At 48.2% G+C, this 14,230-nt stretch overlaps 1 protein-coding gene across 13 annotated transcripts in view; it reads left to right on the forward strand.

Moving 5' to 3' along the window:
- ITPR1 (inositol 1,4,5-trisphosphate receptor type 1) overlaps positions 1 to 14,230 on the forward strand; it is a 162,903-nt gene that overhangs the window by 69,417 nt on the left and 79,256 nt on the right. For 12 of the 13 annotated variants that reach the window (XM_027702638.1, XM_027702635.1, XM_027702636.1 and 9 more), the window contains 13 exons: positions 546 to 687; positions 1,607 to 1,760; positions 2,629 to 2,816; positions 4,435 to 4,573; positions 6,001 to 6,055; positions 6,640 to 6,805; positions 6,904 to 7,074; positions 8,024 to 8,089; positions 8,763 to 8,900; positions 10,403 to 10,528; positions 10,893 to 11,093; positions 12,799 to 13,050; positions 13,578 to 13,703. In XM_027702638.1, coding sequence (XP_027558439.1) covers positions 546 to 687; positions 1,607 to 1,760; positions 2,629 to 2,816; positions 4,435 to 4,573; positions 6,001 to 6,055; positions 6,640 to 6,805; positions 6,904 to 7,074; positions 8,024 to 8,089; positions 8,763 to 8,900; positions 10,403 to 10,528; positions 10,893 to 11,093; positions 12,799 to 13,050; positions 13,578 to 13,703 — 1,924 coding nt within the window. The remainder of the gene's footprint in view (positions 1 to 545; positions 688 to 1,606; positions 1,761 to 2,628; positions 2,817 to 4,434; positions 4,574 to 6,000; positions 6,056 to 6,639; positions 6,806 to 6,903; positions 7,075 to 8,023; positions 8,090 to 8,762; positions 8,901 to 10,402; positions 10,529 to 10,892; positions 11,094 to 12,798; positions 13,051 to 13,577; positions 13,704 to 14,230) is intronic. The other variant, XM_027702640.1, reaches the window with a different exon arrangement.

The following is a 14,230-nucleotide window of genomic DNA, read 5'->3' on the forward strand; positions in this document are numbered from 1 at the left end:
TCAGCAGTGATAAGTGATCAAACAGGGAAACATGAGTTAGGGGAAGGTGGGGATTGTCTTGTTTGAAGTCCCTCTGCACATACTGAGAAAAAAACCCCTAGAATTTGTGTTAAATATTAATATCTGCTTTGCATATAGATGGGTTTTATTTGGAGGAAAAATACCATCCCCAGTCAGCATCTCTTGGCCACCCCTTCTCCTCAGTGCTGCACATCACTTGTCATTGTTTCCACTCTAATAATAAAGGTTACTTTTTTAATTTATTGGGACAAAATTCTCTCTCTCTCTTTTTTTTTTTTTGTTTTCCTCAGACATTTAAAAATAGTACAAAATGAGCATATGGGATAAAACAGCAAAAGCCAGGAAATTATGGTGTCAGTGTCCTGACTCCCTCGTTTGGATAAATTATTTACCAGCCTTTAACTTCTCTTAGATTTTGACAAGCCAATGAAAAATTGTATCTGGGGAAAGGAGCCCTGTGTATTTGCATGCTAAGCTTTGTGTTTTGTTTTGTTTTTTGTTTTGTTCTCTTTTTCCCTCTTCAGCTATGATAGCAGTGGAACTTCCAAAGATGAAATTAAGGAGAGATTTGCACAAACAATGGAATTTGTAGAGGAATATTTAAGAGATGTGGTGTGTCAGAGGTTCCCTTTCTCTGATAAAGAGAAAAATAAGCTCACTTTTGAGGTACTTACCCAGTTCTCATTTATCCTTTTCTGTTTTGTGGTGGAATGTTGGTACTTTTTTTGACATCAGATAGTTTGGCAAGCACAGATTGAGTGCTGAGCCTCAGCAGGCTCCTCCTTTCCACTGGAGTCTTTCTCCTTGTGCAAGTTTTTGAGTTTGCAGTGATGGTTCTTGAAATGCAAACAATGAATGTGAGTTTATGTCTTAGATTTGCAGCAGCCTTGTTTACTTTCTGTGCTCTCAGTGTTATGGCAAAGTCAAGCCTTACTGGAATAAGTAGTCTCAAAAACTAAACAGTCTCTGCACACAGAGAACCTTGAGAGCTCCTAGTGATGCTCACCAAGAGCATCCTGTGACTTACTGACCTATTAAATAGTCTGTGCAAAGGGGATGTAGCAAATCCATGCAATAGCTTTCCCAAAATAACAAATAATATAAGGAAATGTGATATTCTTTAAAAAAAATAACATGTTTGAGGGAACATACTTCACATAACGGGGCTACGTTAAATATTTGCCCTGTGTGTGATATTTTTGTGTGGATCTGGAAGCAGTGCTTGGGGAGGAGTTGTGGGGAAACTTTACAATATCTTTTTTGTAAGATAATGGTAAAAATCATCTGTACATTCCCTCTAGTCTTGCTCCATCTTACCTGTTCTGTAATGAGACAAATGTGGTCTGATTTTGTAGCTATAGAATATCAATTGCAGATACAGAGATTGTTCCAGGCACTGCAGTTTTGTAGGCAAGTAGGAAACTTTCTGATGTAATGTAGAACTAGACAGTCTTGTGGAATTCCCAGATATTGTGATAAAATGTGACTCAGCCAGGTTCTTGATCTTGTCACTGTGTTAAGAACAACTTGATTGTGAAAGCAAAATGTTTAGTATTAATCAGGCTTTTTATTGTTATTTTGGTAGGTTGTTAACTTAGCCAGAAATCTGATATATTTTGGTTTCTACAACTTCTGTGACCTCCTCAGACTAACCAAAATCCTCCTTGCTATATTAGACTGTGTGCACATCACTACCATCTTCCCTATTACCAAGATGGCAAAAGGCGAGGAAAGCAAAGGTAAGGCTGGAAAATGATGGGCAGAAAGTTCTTGGGTGGTTCAGGTTTGTCTCAAAATGTCACTGTGGGTTGGAATCATCGAGTCTTAGAATATCCTGAGCTGGAAGGGATCCTCAAGGATCATCCAGGCCCTGCACAGACACCCCACCAATCCCCCCCTGTCCCTCAGAGCGTTGTCCAAACCCTCCTGGAGCTCTGGCAGCCTTGGGGCTGTGCCCACTGCCCTGGGGAGCCTGGGCAGTGCCAACCAGCCTCTGAGGGAAGAACCTTTCCCTGAGATCCAACCTGACCCTGCCCTGTCCCAGCTCCAGCCCTTCCCTGGGTCCTGTCCCTGCTCCCCCAGAGCAGAGGTCGGAGCTGCCCCTCGGGAGGAGCCGCAGACCCTGCTGGGCTCTGACCTCAGTCTCCTCTTCTCCAGCTGGACACACCAAGTGCCCTCAGCTGCTCCTTGTGTGGCCCCTCAGACCCTTCCCCACCCCTGTGTCCCTCCTTTGGACACTCTCCAACAGCTTTAGATCTTTCCTTTATTGTGATACCCCAAAGTGCCCCCAAAACTCGAGGAGAGGCTGCACCAGGGCAGAGCAGAGCAGGACAATCCCCTCCCTGGACCAGACGGTGATGCTGTGCTTGGGAATCTCCTCCTTTCTGTCCATGGCTTGGCTGTAAAGCTGAGTAATGCCAGTAATGGAAGAGGGAAAGGGCAGGGGGCTCCTCCAAGTACTGCAGAGCTTCTGTTGGCTTCCTTTTCTCCCAAGGATTTGGATGTGTAATGTCGAGACAGTTTCTCTCCATAGGATGTGGAGGGTCCTTGCCCTGCTAATGCAGCCCCATTACACCATCATAACTTTACCTGTTTGCCTCTCTGAAGGGAGCAATGTGATGAGGTCAATCCATGGAGTGGGAGAGCTGATGACCCAGGTGGTGCTCAGAGGTGGGGGGTTCCTGCCCATGACTCCCCTCGCTGCTGCTCCTGAGGGGAACGTCAAGCAGAGCGAGCCGGAGAAGGAGGACATCCTGGTCATGGACACCAAGCTGAAGATCATTGAAATACTTCAGGTACCAGCAACACACATTAATGCAGCATCCTGTGCTCTCTGTAAGCATTAACAGGGTCCTGCTGCCTTTTAATTTATTTCTGCCTGGTATGTGCCTCTTACACTGGTAAAGCGTTACAGAAGGTGACCTTGTCAGGCACGGGGCTCTCAACTTGCCTGTGACAATATTATGCCTTTACTGAAACAATTTATTAGAAAAGAGCTTGCAATAGACATCTGCATATTTAGCAGTGATTTGTAAGTACCTGACTTGAAGCAGACATTTTCCACCCTACTGTCTGACCAATTTCTTGGAGTCTGCGGGACCATCTCAAGTGCCCCAAGGAAGGGAGGGATGCTGGAGACTCCTCTTGGCACAGCCCTCAGCCTGCCATGTTTTTTCAGCATGCCTGTTAGCCAGCCTCTCTGTCTCTTCCATCTCTGTCTGGCTTTTCTCACGTGCTCACTCCTGAGTCTTTGGGGCACACACAGTTTTTTCCCTTTTCCACGGCAGTGCCTCGGTCAAGAGGTCACTGCAGAATTCCTGCCCTGAAATCCAGCTTCCCCCTCTGACTGTGGGAGTCCTTTTTCTGCTCAGTAACTTCCTCAGTGAGTTCGTGGAGGTCAGAATGATGCTGCAAGAGCCTCGTGGGCAGGAGTATGTGAGGCAGCAGGAGATCCCTGGTGTTCCTTCCCCACGCACGGAGCGCGGGGTGAGGTCCTGCCCTTCCCTCAGCAGCAGATGCAGCACACAGGGAGGCTTCAATCCTTCCTTTCACCAGTGCTAATTTTAGTTAAAGCCACGGCTTCTCTTGTGGCCAGGCATGTTCAGTGTGCCAGTATCCCCCCAGTTCCCAGGCTCTGTTCAAACTGGCATGAAGCCTTTTCCCCGAAAGCTGTGAGAAATGTGAGTATTCTTGGCACTGGATCTCCTTCCTCAAGAGGAAGATCATGGAGAAGGTGGTCTCTGCTCGGGTGGAGGTTACTCTGGCACCAGCTAGTCCTGAACTGGTGTAGCTGCTGTAGGGCTCGTGTCCTGCTCCTGTGCCCCAGCACCCCGGGAGAACAGCAGCATGTGTGTCTGTGGGATTCCTGCTGGCTCAGAATGGAGATGGAAATGCTGCTTTCCTTCCCTGGGGGATGGGGTGTGGATGCCAGCATCAGGCAGTAATGAGGGAGCACAGCTCTGCCAAAGCACCTTACTCATGTTTTATTATGTGTGTGTGTGTCGTGCTCGTGGAAAGCACTGAGAAAATGACTGAATCCTGGGGATTTGTGAGACAACATTTGCATACCTCTTGGAATCCTAGAAACCCAGGATGGTTTGGTTTGGAAGGGATATTAAAGATCATCCAGACCATTCCACTCCTCTGCCATAGGCAGGGACACCTTCCACCAGCCCAGGTTGCTCCAAGCCCCGTCCAACCTGGCCTTGGACACTTCCAGGGATCCAGGGGCAACCAGAGCTTCTCTGGGCAACCTGTGCCAGGGCCTCCCCACCCTGGGTGACTTTTCCAAGTTAAATCCACATCTCTGTTCAGTTGATGCTGCATGTTGGTGGCACTGCACTGTGTGTAAATTGTAGGTGTGCTGGGAATAGACACATTATTTCAACATTTTTCCTGCTTCTGTATCCCCAGTTTATTTTGAACGTGCGACTGGACTACAGGATCTCCTGCCTGCTTTGCATATTTAAACATGAGTTTGATGAGAGCAATGCCCAGATGTCCGAGTCACCCACTGGGAGCAGCAGTCAAGAAATGCCAGCTAATGTTCCAGGTTGGTTATTTTGCAAGGAATGAGGTTGTGTGGGTTAGGGGAGACTCTGCAATCTTAGAGGGACTGATGGGGTAATTGTTTCAGGTTCTTGCTTTGGCACACAAATGGTCCCACTGGAGTAGAGTGCCCTGCTCACAGTGGAATAAAGGAGTAGGATCATTTCCATATTTTCAGCATTTTCCAACTAAATACTGTCACCTACTTGCTTCCATGTATTAAGTGTGACCAAGAGCCTGAGTTACATCCTTTAAAAAAACCCTGAAATAAACACTGTCCTGTGTGACCTGTCATCGACCTCAGAGCTTTTCTGTTGATGTTTCTGGGAGAAAGAAAATGGTCCCCAAAGTAATGTGGTTTTCTCCATCCCTTCCCCTTCTCCTCATGCTTCTACCCACCCAAATTTTTTTTTCCAAAGGTATTGTAGGAAGGCAAGACCTCTGGAGGTGTCTGGGCCTCAGTGCTACTGTGGAGGAGCTTGTCATGTCCAGTGTTCTGAACTGGAAGCAGGATGGTGGACTGGGTCACTGGGGGTTGTCTGCTGGGATATCACTTTCCAGGGGAAAAAGTGTCCTGTGCCATGTAGGAATAACTGAACTTTAAATGTGCAGCTTAGGAGTCATCAAACGGCTTTTATTCCCCAATTTGGGGGCTGTATCTGCAGATGCAGAGGAAAGAGATAAGAAAAAATGTGGTTTAGATGTGAAATGTTCAAAGTGTGACTGTCTTTTCGTCTCATTTCAAAGGGGATGGATGTGTTGACTCTTTTCCTGGGCTGCCTGAGCCTTTGGAATGGGGCTGGGGGCACACCCACAGCTCTTTCTGCCAGCTGAACTTTGGGAGAAATGGGGTGCACGTTTTTGGCAAGGATACAAAATCCCTGTGCTCCCTTCTGTTCCCCTTGGCAAATTTTTGTGAAGTAATGAGGCTCCAAGTCTGTTTTGCCAGTTTTATGTTGTTGTTGTTGTTGTTTTATTTATTTTATTTCAGAATATTGGTCATTGCCCATGTGATGAGGTACCTTACACTGAGAAAGGCAAAGGCCTTTTTATTGCTGTCATGGCTGAATTTATTACTTTAGAACTTCTCAAGGGTGAAGTTTGGCTTTTATTGTGAATGGCCCCATGGAATGACACCAGGTCCCATTCAGCATCCTGGAATGATGCTGGTGCAATCTAAAAATAGACAAGAGAGGAATAAGCCTGGATGTTGCTGAAATGATTACACAGTTTAATTTGTGAGCAGGGAGCAGGCTAATTTATTGTCTTATGTTATCTGAGCAGCTGCTTCAGTGATCTCGGTGTCCCTTTCAGCTTGTTATGACCCCCTTGCTCACACCCCTGTCACCACTTGCCATTTGAAATGTTTTTAGGCTGAAAAAACCATCTTTGATGTCACTCTGATGTCAGGCATTTGTCTCGTGTTCTCAGGAGCCCTGGACTTCGAACATATTGAGGAACAAGCTGAGGGGATCTTTGGAGGAAGGAAAGTATCTCTTCTCAGGTGCTCATCGAGGGGCAGCTCTGAGTCCCCAGGCTCCAGGGCTCCCAGGGAGTGGGAATTCCAGTCCAGAGGGAGGTGGTGGCTGGGGAGAGCTTGGAAACAGCTGCCACAGTTACTCAGGCCTCATTTTCTTCAAGTGACTTTGATGCAGCTCAGAGTAGGGTCCAGTTGGATTAAAAACCACAGATAAGGGATAAAGGGGTCCTTCAGCCAGAAGAGTCATCGTGGGAGGGCTCCACTTATGTGGGTAAAAGGGTGGTGGATTAGGGCATCTTAAGCTCAGTGCTGCAGTAAAATCTTACTTAGGTGGAAGAGTTTGTGCAGGCAAGGATTGGCAAAACTGTAAATTGGATAATGCAAGCTGAGTGGACCCTGAGCAGGGAGATTCTGGAATAGCCTCCCTCTTAACAGCACACCAAAAGCCCTGTCTTGAGGTAGCATTTGATTTGATAAATTTCCTCCTTACTTAAAAGTAAGAAAAGAGGTTTTCTTCCTGCTAAATGGATTAAGAACCTGCTGGCACACTCAGTCTAATGTGCCAGTTAACTCCTCCACTCTGTTTTCAGTGAGGAGAACACACCTCTGGATTTGGATGATCACGGTGGCAGAACATTTCTCCGAGTCCTGTTGCACTTAACCATGCATGATTACCCTCCCCTGGTGTCTGGGGCACTGCAGCTCCTCTTCAGGCACTTCAGCCAGAGGCAAGAAGTCCTTCAAGCTTTCAAGCAGGTATGTGTGAGTTCCAGGAGTTATTCCTCATCTGAACGTGTGTATTGCAGCTAAAAACAACCCCTTTTTGTGCAACTAATGGATTGCATTCATGTAAGGTTCAACTGCTTGTTACCAGCCAAGATGTTGACAACTACAAGCAGATCAAACAAGACTTGGACCAGCTGAGGTCGATAGTGGAGAAGTCGGAGCTGTGGGTGTACAAAGGGCAAGGTCCTGACGAGGCCATGGACAGTGTGCCAGGTGAAAACGAGCACAAGAAGAAAGAGGTAATTAGGTTGTGTTTGTGCAGATTCCCCTGGGGGTATTTTGAGGGGGTGGCTGTGTTCAGAGCTGTGGCAGAAGCCCACCTTCCCAGCACACTGAGCAGCCTGGCGAGGTTGGCTCTGCACTTTTAGGTTAAGGCAAGAGCAAGGGGAGAACTTGAGCTGGTTGATGCCAAGTGGAGACTGCTCAGGATTAGCAGCCACTGAAGTGTCACCCTTAGGGTCTTAACAGAGCTGGTTTGGGTTGGCTCTGGCTCCCCAGTTCTGTCCTTCCAGCACTGACCGATCACATGGGATTTGTCCAGTCAAAAGCACCTCAAGTAAGGTAAGGGCAGAGCTGTGAACTGCTCAGGTGATGCCTTTTCAGTCATGCCACTGATAAATGACAGAACAGAACTGTGCTTTATCTGTGCCTGATAATCCAGGACTTCCCTGACATGCACATCTCACTTGGAACTCATTAAACACATTTTGCCTCCATATAATTTGCAGTCAAATAGACAAGACTGGGTGAGGGAATCCAAGAAACAGTCCCTCGGTTATCAACATGTATTGTTGGAAGTAAAGACAAGTAATTTACTTGTTGCTTTTCTTGTGCAGGTCCTGAGAGGCATTTCTTAGTCTCTGTGCAGTGACAGTTTAATAATAGTTGAGAGGAAGAGAAAGTAAGGGTTTTTTTTGGGGGGGAGACTTGATTAGAGACAGAATGTGACAAGCAGAGGAAAGGACAGGAAGTTGCTGTCTCTGAAATCATCCCACCCTCACCTTATTTTGTGTTATAGAGGTCAGTGTGACTTGACAAGATAATTGTGTGTATTTTTGTGGGACTGTCAGAGCTGGAGGATGACAGTCCTTCCCAGGAGGAGAGCGGGCGCTGTCCTAGAACGGTAATTTTAGCCTTCATGAAGGCAGTAGTATAAGCTACTAATAAATTGTCTGATTTTATCCTCAGGAAGGTCACAGCAAGTCCCAAAAGCCTGAAAGTACTAGCAGCTACAACTACCGGGTAGTAAAAGAGGTAAAACTTTGCTTCTTGATAGTTCCCTGGCAGTGTAAATGAGTAACAGAGCTCTGGAGAGCTGCAGGCAGAGGGAGGCACCCAGGACAGTCTGAGTCACTGTGCCATTGTGGAAACTATTTGCTGAGTAATAACATATCCCAGCTTGAATGGGAAGCCAGGATATAATGAGCACGACGTGTGTACTCTTTCCTCGAGGATGGATTAGTGAGAAACGCGAGGTTTTGCTGCTGTTTCAATGGTAACACAATATTTTTATTGTTAAAGACTACAAAGGCAGGAGGCAGGGGGAGAAGCCATTTAGTCTGCCCTGGTCCTGAGTGCCTGGCACTCAAACCCACCGTGCTGTTGGAATTTAATTTAGGAAACACCAGACCGAGAGCGGGTGTTGGTGCTGGTGTGGTGTGAGCTGCAGGCCTGTGTGTGTGGAGCCTGTGGTGGGTTCTGCAGGAGCATAGAATCACAGAGCATCCAGAGCTGGAAGGGAACCCACAAGGATCATCCAAGTCCACCAGCCTTAGTCAGATGCCATGGATGGAGCCTGGGCCATGAGGAGCTGCCTGGAGCCGCTCTGCTCCCTGCAGAGGAGTTTTTCCCCGTTGCTGCTCTCTGGGACCTGGCATTCTGTGAAGGGACAGCCAGGCTCTGGGCTCTAAAGCCAGTCTCTCTGCAGATCCTGCTGCGGCTCAGCAAGCTCTGTGTGCAGGAAGGGGCCTCGGTGAGGAAGAGCCGGAAGCAGCAGCAGCGACTCCTGCGGAACATGGGAGCCCACGCCGTGGTGCTGGAGCTGCTGCAGATCCCCTACGAGAAGGTGGGGCTGCTCTGTGCTGTCTCCTTGCTTTGGGTCCTCTTGGCAGGCTTTTAACGCCTCCTCTGAGTCCTGGATGTGTTGGGATGTATTGGATCCGCAGGAGCTGGTTTATATGGTCTCATAGTCTGTAAAATATCCATACTTTGGGGAGCTTGGACAAGCTCTGTTTGTTTGAAGTCTTTAACATACAGTTATGCACTATTTCCTGAAGAAGTATTTGTCTGCTGTAGCTCAGAGTTAAGACCAAGGCTCAGCTGGGAGCTTTTCATGGGAGGCATGTGCTGCCTTGGAGTTGAGCTGTGGAAGCAAGACCCAGTTGTTGCCACGAGGCAGCTTCATGCCCACCATCCTGGGAACACCAGAGTGCCTGGTCCCCATGGGATTTGTCAGGTCTGTCCAGTAGTCAAACACAGACCCCCTCAGTTGCAGAGTCCCAAACTCCTCCTCAGAAATGAATAAATACCAACTGGCCCTCCAGGTCAGGGCCAGGACTCGTAATGAGCCCTGTCAGATGCCACATGTTGTCACAGTGCAGTGTGGAGCCCACTGGGACTGGTGTGGAGCCCACTGGGTGTGGGTTGTGTCTGGTTGGAGCCTGCACAGCCCCACGTTGTGCTGATGCAGCACAGCCCAAGTTCATCCTGTTGGCTGCCCATTAGTCACAGGTGACAGGTACTTATCAGTGCAGAGGTGACAAGTTTCCTGGTCACTCTGCTGTCCTCTGTTCCAAACTCCACAGGTTTCTGAGAACCAGTAATTCTGGACAGTAGCTTTGATTAATGTTAAGTCTCATGGTTTCTTGCTTCATATTTTGCTAAAAAGTGGGTGGCAAAAACACTCTCCAACGTCTTCTTGTCTCCTTTCTGTCCTGTGCATGTGAATGTGCATTGGACTGGCAGCGTGGAAGGGCTTTCACCCTTGGAAATATATGAAATTCCTTAAAAGTAAAAACAGACTCTGATTTTCCAAACTGCATCTTCTGCCACGGGTGGGTTGGGGATCCACACTGACGTCAGAGGAGAGGCACCAGTTCCTCAGCAGTGCTTGGAAGTGTGCAAGCAGAGTGCAGGTTCCAGTAAATATAAATTGGGCTGAACTGGTGCAGTGACAACTTTCCATGTCTCCCTTGCCCATGTGTCTGTGCAGTGGAACGTGGCAGAGTTCCTGGGCAGCCCCGAGGTGATGATGTGTGGCTTGGCCAACGTTGCCGGGATGTTCAGGAGTGTAGAAGTGACTAAAGCACGTTGCTGGCAGGCCTGGCCATGGAGTAGGCAGTTTTAGGGAATAAACTACTGTGATTTCTATTATGGACTCCATTTTTGATGCTCTTTAGAACTGTGGAACGGGCCAAACTCATCCCGAGCGTCTGTGAGCTGGGTGGAGGTTTGTTTTCCTTCGGGGTGTGAGAGACGTGACAGTTCCTTTGCAGAGCTGGAGCTGTGGCTCATCCAGTGAACCTTTGGAGTCCTTTTAACTCCCTCTTGTTTGTCATGCAACCCCAGGCTGAAGACACGAGGATGCAGGAGATAATGAAGCTTGCACACGAGTTTTTGCAGAACTTCTGCGCTGGGAACCAACAGAATCAGGCCTTGCTGCACAAGCACATAAACCTGTTCCTTAACCCAGGGGTAAGAATGACCTCAGGCCGTGATTAATTTTTTGTTCTAACAAGGAAAGGGACTGGATTGTCCTTGGTGATGCCTCAGGGGCTGTTCTGATGCAAGATTGGTTGAGGAGGTCACGTTTTGTTTTCATTCTGAAGCCTCAAAGGTTGGCAAGATGTTTTGTTTAGGGCCATTTCAGTGTAGAAAGTTCAAGAGGCTGAAGTGGAGTGAAAAACAGGCCGAGATGGGAGCTGGGGTGTTGAAAGATGAGGTCCAGAAACGTTCCCCCAGCCCCCCGCCCTGCAGGAGCCTTGGCTTTGCCCTGACCTCTGGGGGGGCCCCGGTGGGTTGTTTATTTTCTGATTGCTTTCTTCCCTTCACCCCTTAGATTCTGGAGGCAGTGACAATGCAGCACATTTTCATGAACAACTTCCAGCTCTGCAGCGAGATCAACGAGCGCGTCGTCCAGCACTTCGTCCACTGCATCGAGACCCACGGCAGGAACGTTCAGTACATCAAGTTCCTGCAGACAATCGTCAAGGCGGAGGGGAAGTTCATTAAGAAATGCCAGGATATGGTAATGGCTGAGGTGAGAGAGCTGCGGGGATTTGCAGGGTCTGAACAGAAGTTTTCACATAGCAGTTGGTGAACATGACAAATTGATCCTCTCGCTTCGGGGACTGCCAAGAAGCTGACAGTGAGCTCTCACCATGCAAAAAGAGCAAACAGCTCCCAGAGAGCTCAGGCTTTTTGTGACCAAAAGCTTTCTGAGCTCCTGACTCATAGGTGTAACGAGGGGTTGATAATTAACAGCACAGGTTACTTCCCAGCACGTGCACAGCAGCACACGGGTGGGATTGTGAAGCAGGGGTGCCTTTCTCTAGCAGAATTGGCTCAAAGAGAATTAATTTAATTTCAAGATCACTAATGCAGAAGGAGAATTTTACCATGATACTGTTTTGATGGGAATTCTTTATAGCGTTCCAGAATGGTTTGGGCTGGAAGGGACCTTAAAGCCCATCCAGTCCCACCCTCTGCCATGGGCAGGGACACCTCCCACTAGCCCAGGCTGCTCAGAACTGGCCTTGGACACTTCCAGGGATCCAGGGGCAGCCACAGCTTCTCTGGGCAACCTGTGCCAGGGTCTCCCTGCCCATACTTTTCCTGATATCCAGTCTTTCAGTTTGAAGCCATTCCCCCTTGTCCTGTCACTCCAGGCCCTTGTAAATAGTCTCAGCAAGATGTACTTACTCGACTGTTTAAGTGCTGAAGGTGGAAAATATGAGGGTGTTCCTTAGGTGTGTAGGTAACTGGGAAATTGGAGTGGCAGGGTAGAAGGGAGAGGTAAGAGAAGGTGACTAAGTGCCTCTAAGTGGGATATTGGATGTGATCCATGACAGTGTATTTGCACATCTGATGGGATGTTTGGCCTCCTCAGCAGGGGGAGCCCCAGGATCAGATTTGTCAAATCTGACTTTAGTGCATCAGTCCTGGTAGATTGATGGAAAATCTTCCAGAATTTGTTGTTCAACTCAAAAGCAGCTTGATGAGCTTCTCAGCACACAGCTGAGTTTGTGAGGTGGTCAGCAGTGCTGAGCAGAGGGGGCTGCCTGACAGGTTTCCTTCTGCCTTTTATCCCTCAGTTTTTCCCAAACTCTGAGGGAGGACAGCCCTGGGCCCCTCCTGCTCAGCAGTGCCCAGCCTGGGGCAGGTCTCACTTTGCTCGTTCTCCTTCCCTTCCTGGAGCTCCAGGAGGTCTGAGCTGCTCTGAAATCGTGGCCAGCAGAGTGTCAGATGTGAAGCTGATGGAAATCTCCAGTGTGTGACTTGAGGTGTCACTTTGTGCCTTGGAAGATGGATGGTGTTTGCTCAGAAGGGTGGAAGGAGTGAGCCCTGAGCCCTCCCATCCCTGTGCCCCAGGGCAGTTCTCTGACCAGCACAGAGCTGCCCACAGCTGCATTAAAAAGTCAACTGAGGCAACAGAACGTGAAATAAAAAAGCACAATGGAAAGTCCCAAGTTTGTTGGCACAGCTTCTGTCTAAGCAGGCAGCTGGACTGGCTTTGAACTTCTCCAGCAGTTCAGAAGTGGCAAATTCTTCAGGAGAAAATGTCCTACTCGTGTCCTGTCTCCCATGAAGGCAGCACAGGAGCAGAGCCCAGCTGAGCTGGGGGCTGTGCTCCTTTTGAGTGTCTGAGGAGCAGCTCGTGGGGATTTGCAGCCCCAGAGCAGGGGGATGCTGTGGGGGGATCCCGGGCTTTGCTCTGCTGATGGAATGTTCTCCGTCCTTGGCAGCTGGTGAACGCAGGGGAGGATGTGCTGGTGTTCTACAACGACAGGGCCTCCTTCCAGACCCTGGTGCAGATGATGAGGTCAGAGAGGGACCGGATGGACGAGAACAGCCCCCTGATGTACCACATCCACCTGGTGGAGCTGCTGGCCGTCTGCACCGAGGGCAAAAACGTCTACACAGAGATCAAGTGCAACTCCCTCCTCCCCCTGGATGACATTGTGAGGGTGGTGACCCACGAGGATTGCATTCCTGAGGTGAGGGCTGATAGAACTGGCCTGTTTCTGTTTGAAATGTGCTGATTTTGGGTGAGAGAGGTTTGATATTGCTGAGTCTGGCCTGGGAAGGGGGTGGTGCAGGTGGGCAGTGAGCTGGGAAACTGGATTCCTTCCCTGCTTCTGCTGTCAGCACCCCCAGCCAATCTGGATAGTGAAGTTAAAATCCTTTTATACTTACTCCTTAGCCATAAAATAGGAATGTGATGCTGTACTTGGTTATTTTATAAGGTTCTTGAGGCAGAGAGGTTTGTGGATGTGCTGCTAACCTTGAACAGATGGTTCTGCAGGTCTGGAAATTATTATGATGCTGACGTTTGGTCTGCAGTTATCCTGGAGGTTTTTTATTGGATGGTGTCTTGCTATTCATGGCATTAAATTTCACCAGTGGTTAAATAAGAGGAAGTAGAATTCCAAATTATTTACGTAGCAGTTTTAATGTGACATTATATTCATGCATACCACCATTCAGGTTTTTATGCTTTATTAATTATTTCCTCTGCTTTTAGGTCAAAATAGCCTACATCAACTTCTTGAACCACTGCTATGTGGACACAGAAGTAGAAATGAAAGAGATTTATACCAGTAATCACATGTGGAAGCTGTTTGAGAACTTCCTGGTTGACATCTGTCGGGTAATGTGTCTCTACCAAGGAACTGAATTCAGAAAGCTCAAAAGAGCCTATTTAATATACAACAGTAAGAATAAAACATACCAGTGCATCAAGGCAATAAGCTCCCTGAATTCTGTGTTCCTGTAAATTTATGTGTGCCTTCTTTGCCTTGTGCCTGTGGATTCCATTAGTCATATTCCATGGAACGCATTAATATTTTCCTTTTTAAAAGAAAAAAAACCCAACCAAACCAGAGCTGGGTGAAGCCCCACACCCTGCTCCTTTGTCCAGTGCCTTTTCTGTCCTGCCACCTGGTTTGCTTATTCTGGCCAGGATCTCTGAGCTCCTTCTTGAGCAACGTTTTTTTGGCAGGTCAGGGCAGATTTTTTCCAAGCCTGGCATTTATTCGGCCCCGTGGCTTTTTGCCTGGGATTCCAAGTATTTCCCCGTACGAAAGCATTACACCTCAGTGCTCCCTGCCCTTCTCTTGCTCTCCTCCAAGGCAGTGTGGGTCTCTCCCTCCCCCCTGAAGGTGCTCTGTGCCAGCA

Source organism: Neopelma chrysocephalum, unplaced genomic scaffold, assembly GCF_003984885.1.
Source record: "Neopelma chrysocephalum unplaced genomic scaffold, ASM398488v2 Primary Assembly neopelma1_189, whole genome shotgun sequence".
Lineage (NCBI taxonomy): Eukaryota > Metazoa > Chordata > Aves > Passeriformes > Pipridae > Neopelma > Neopelma chrysocephalum.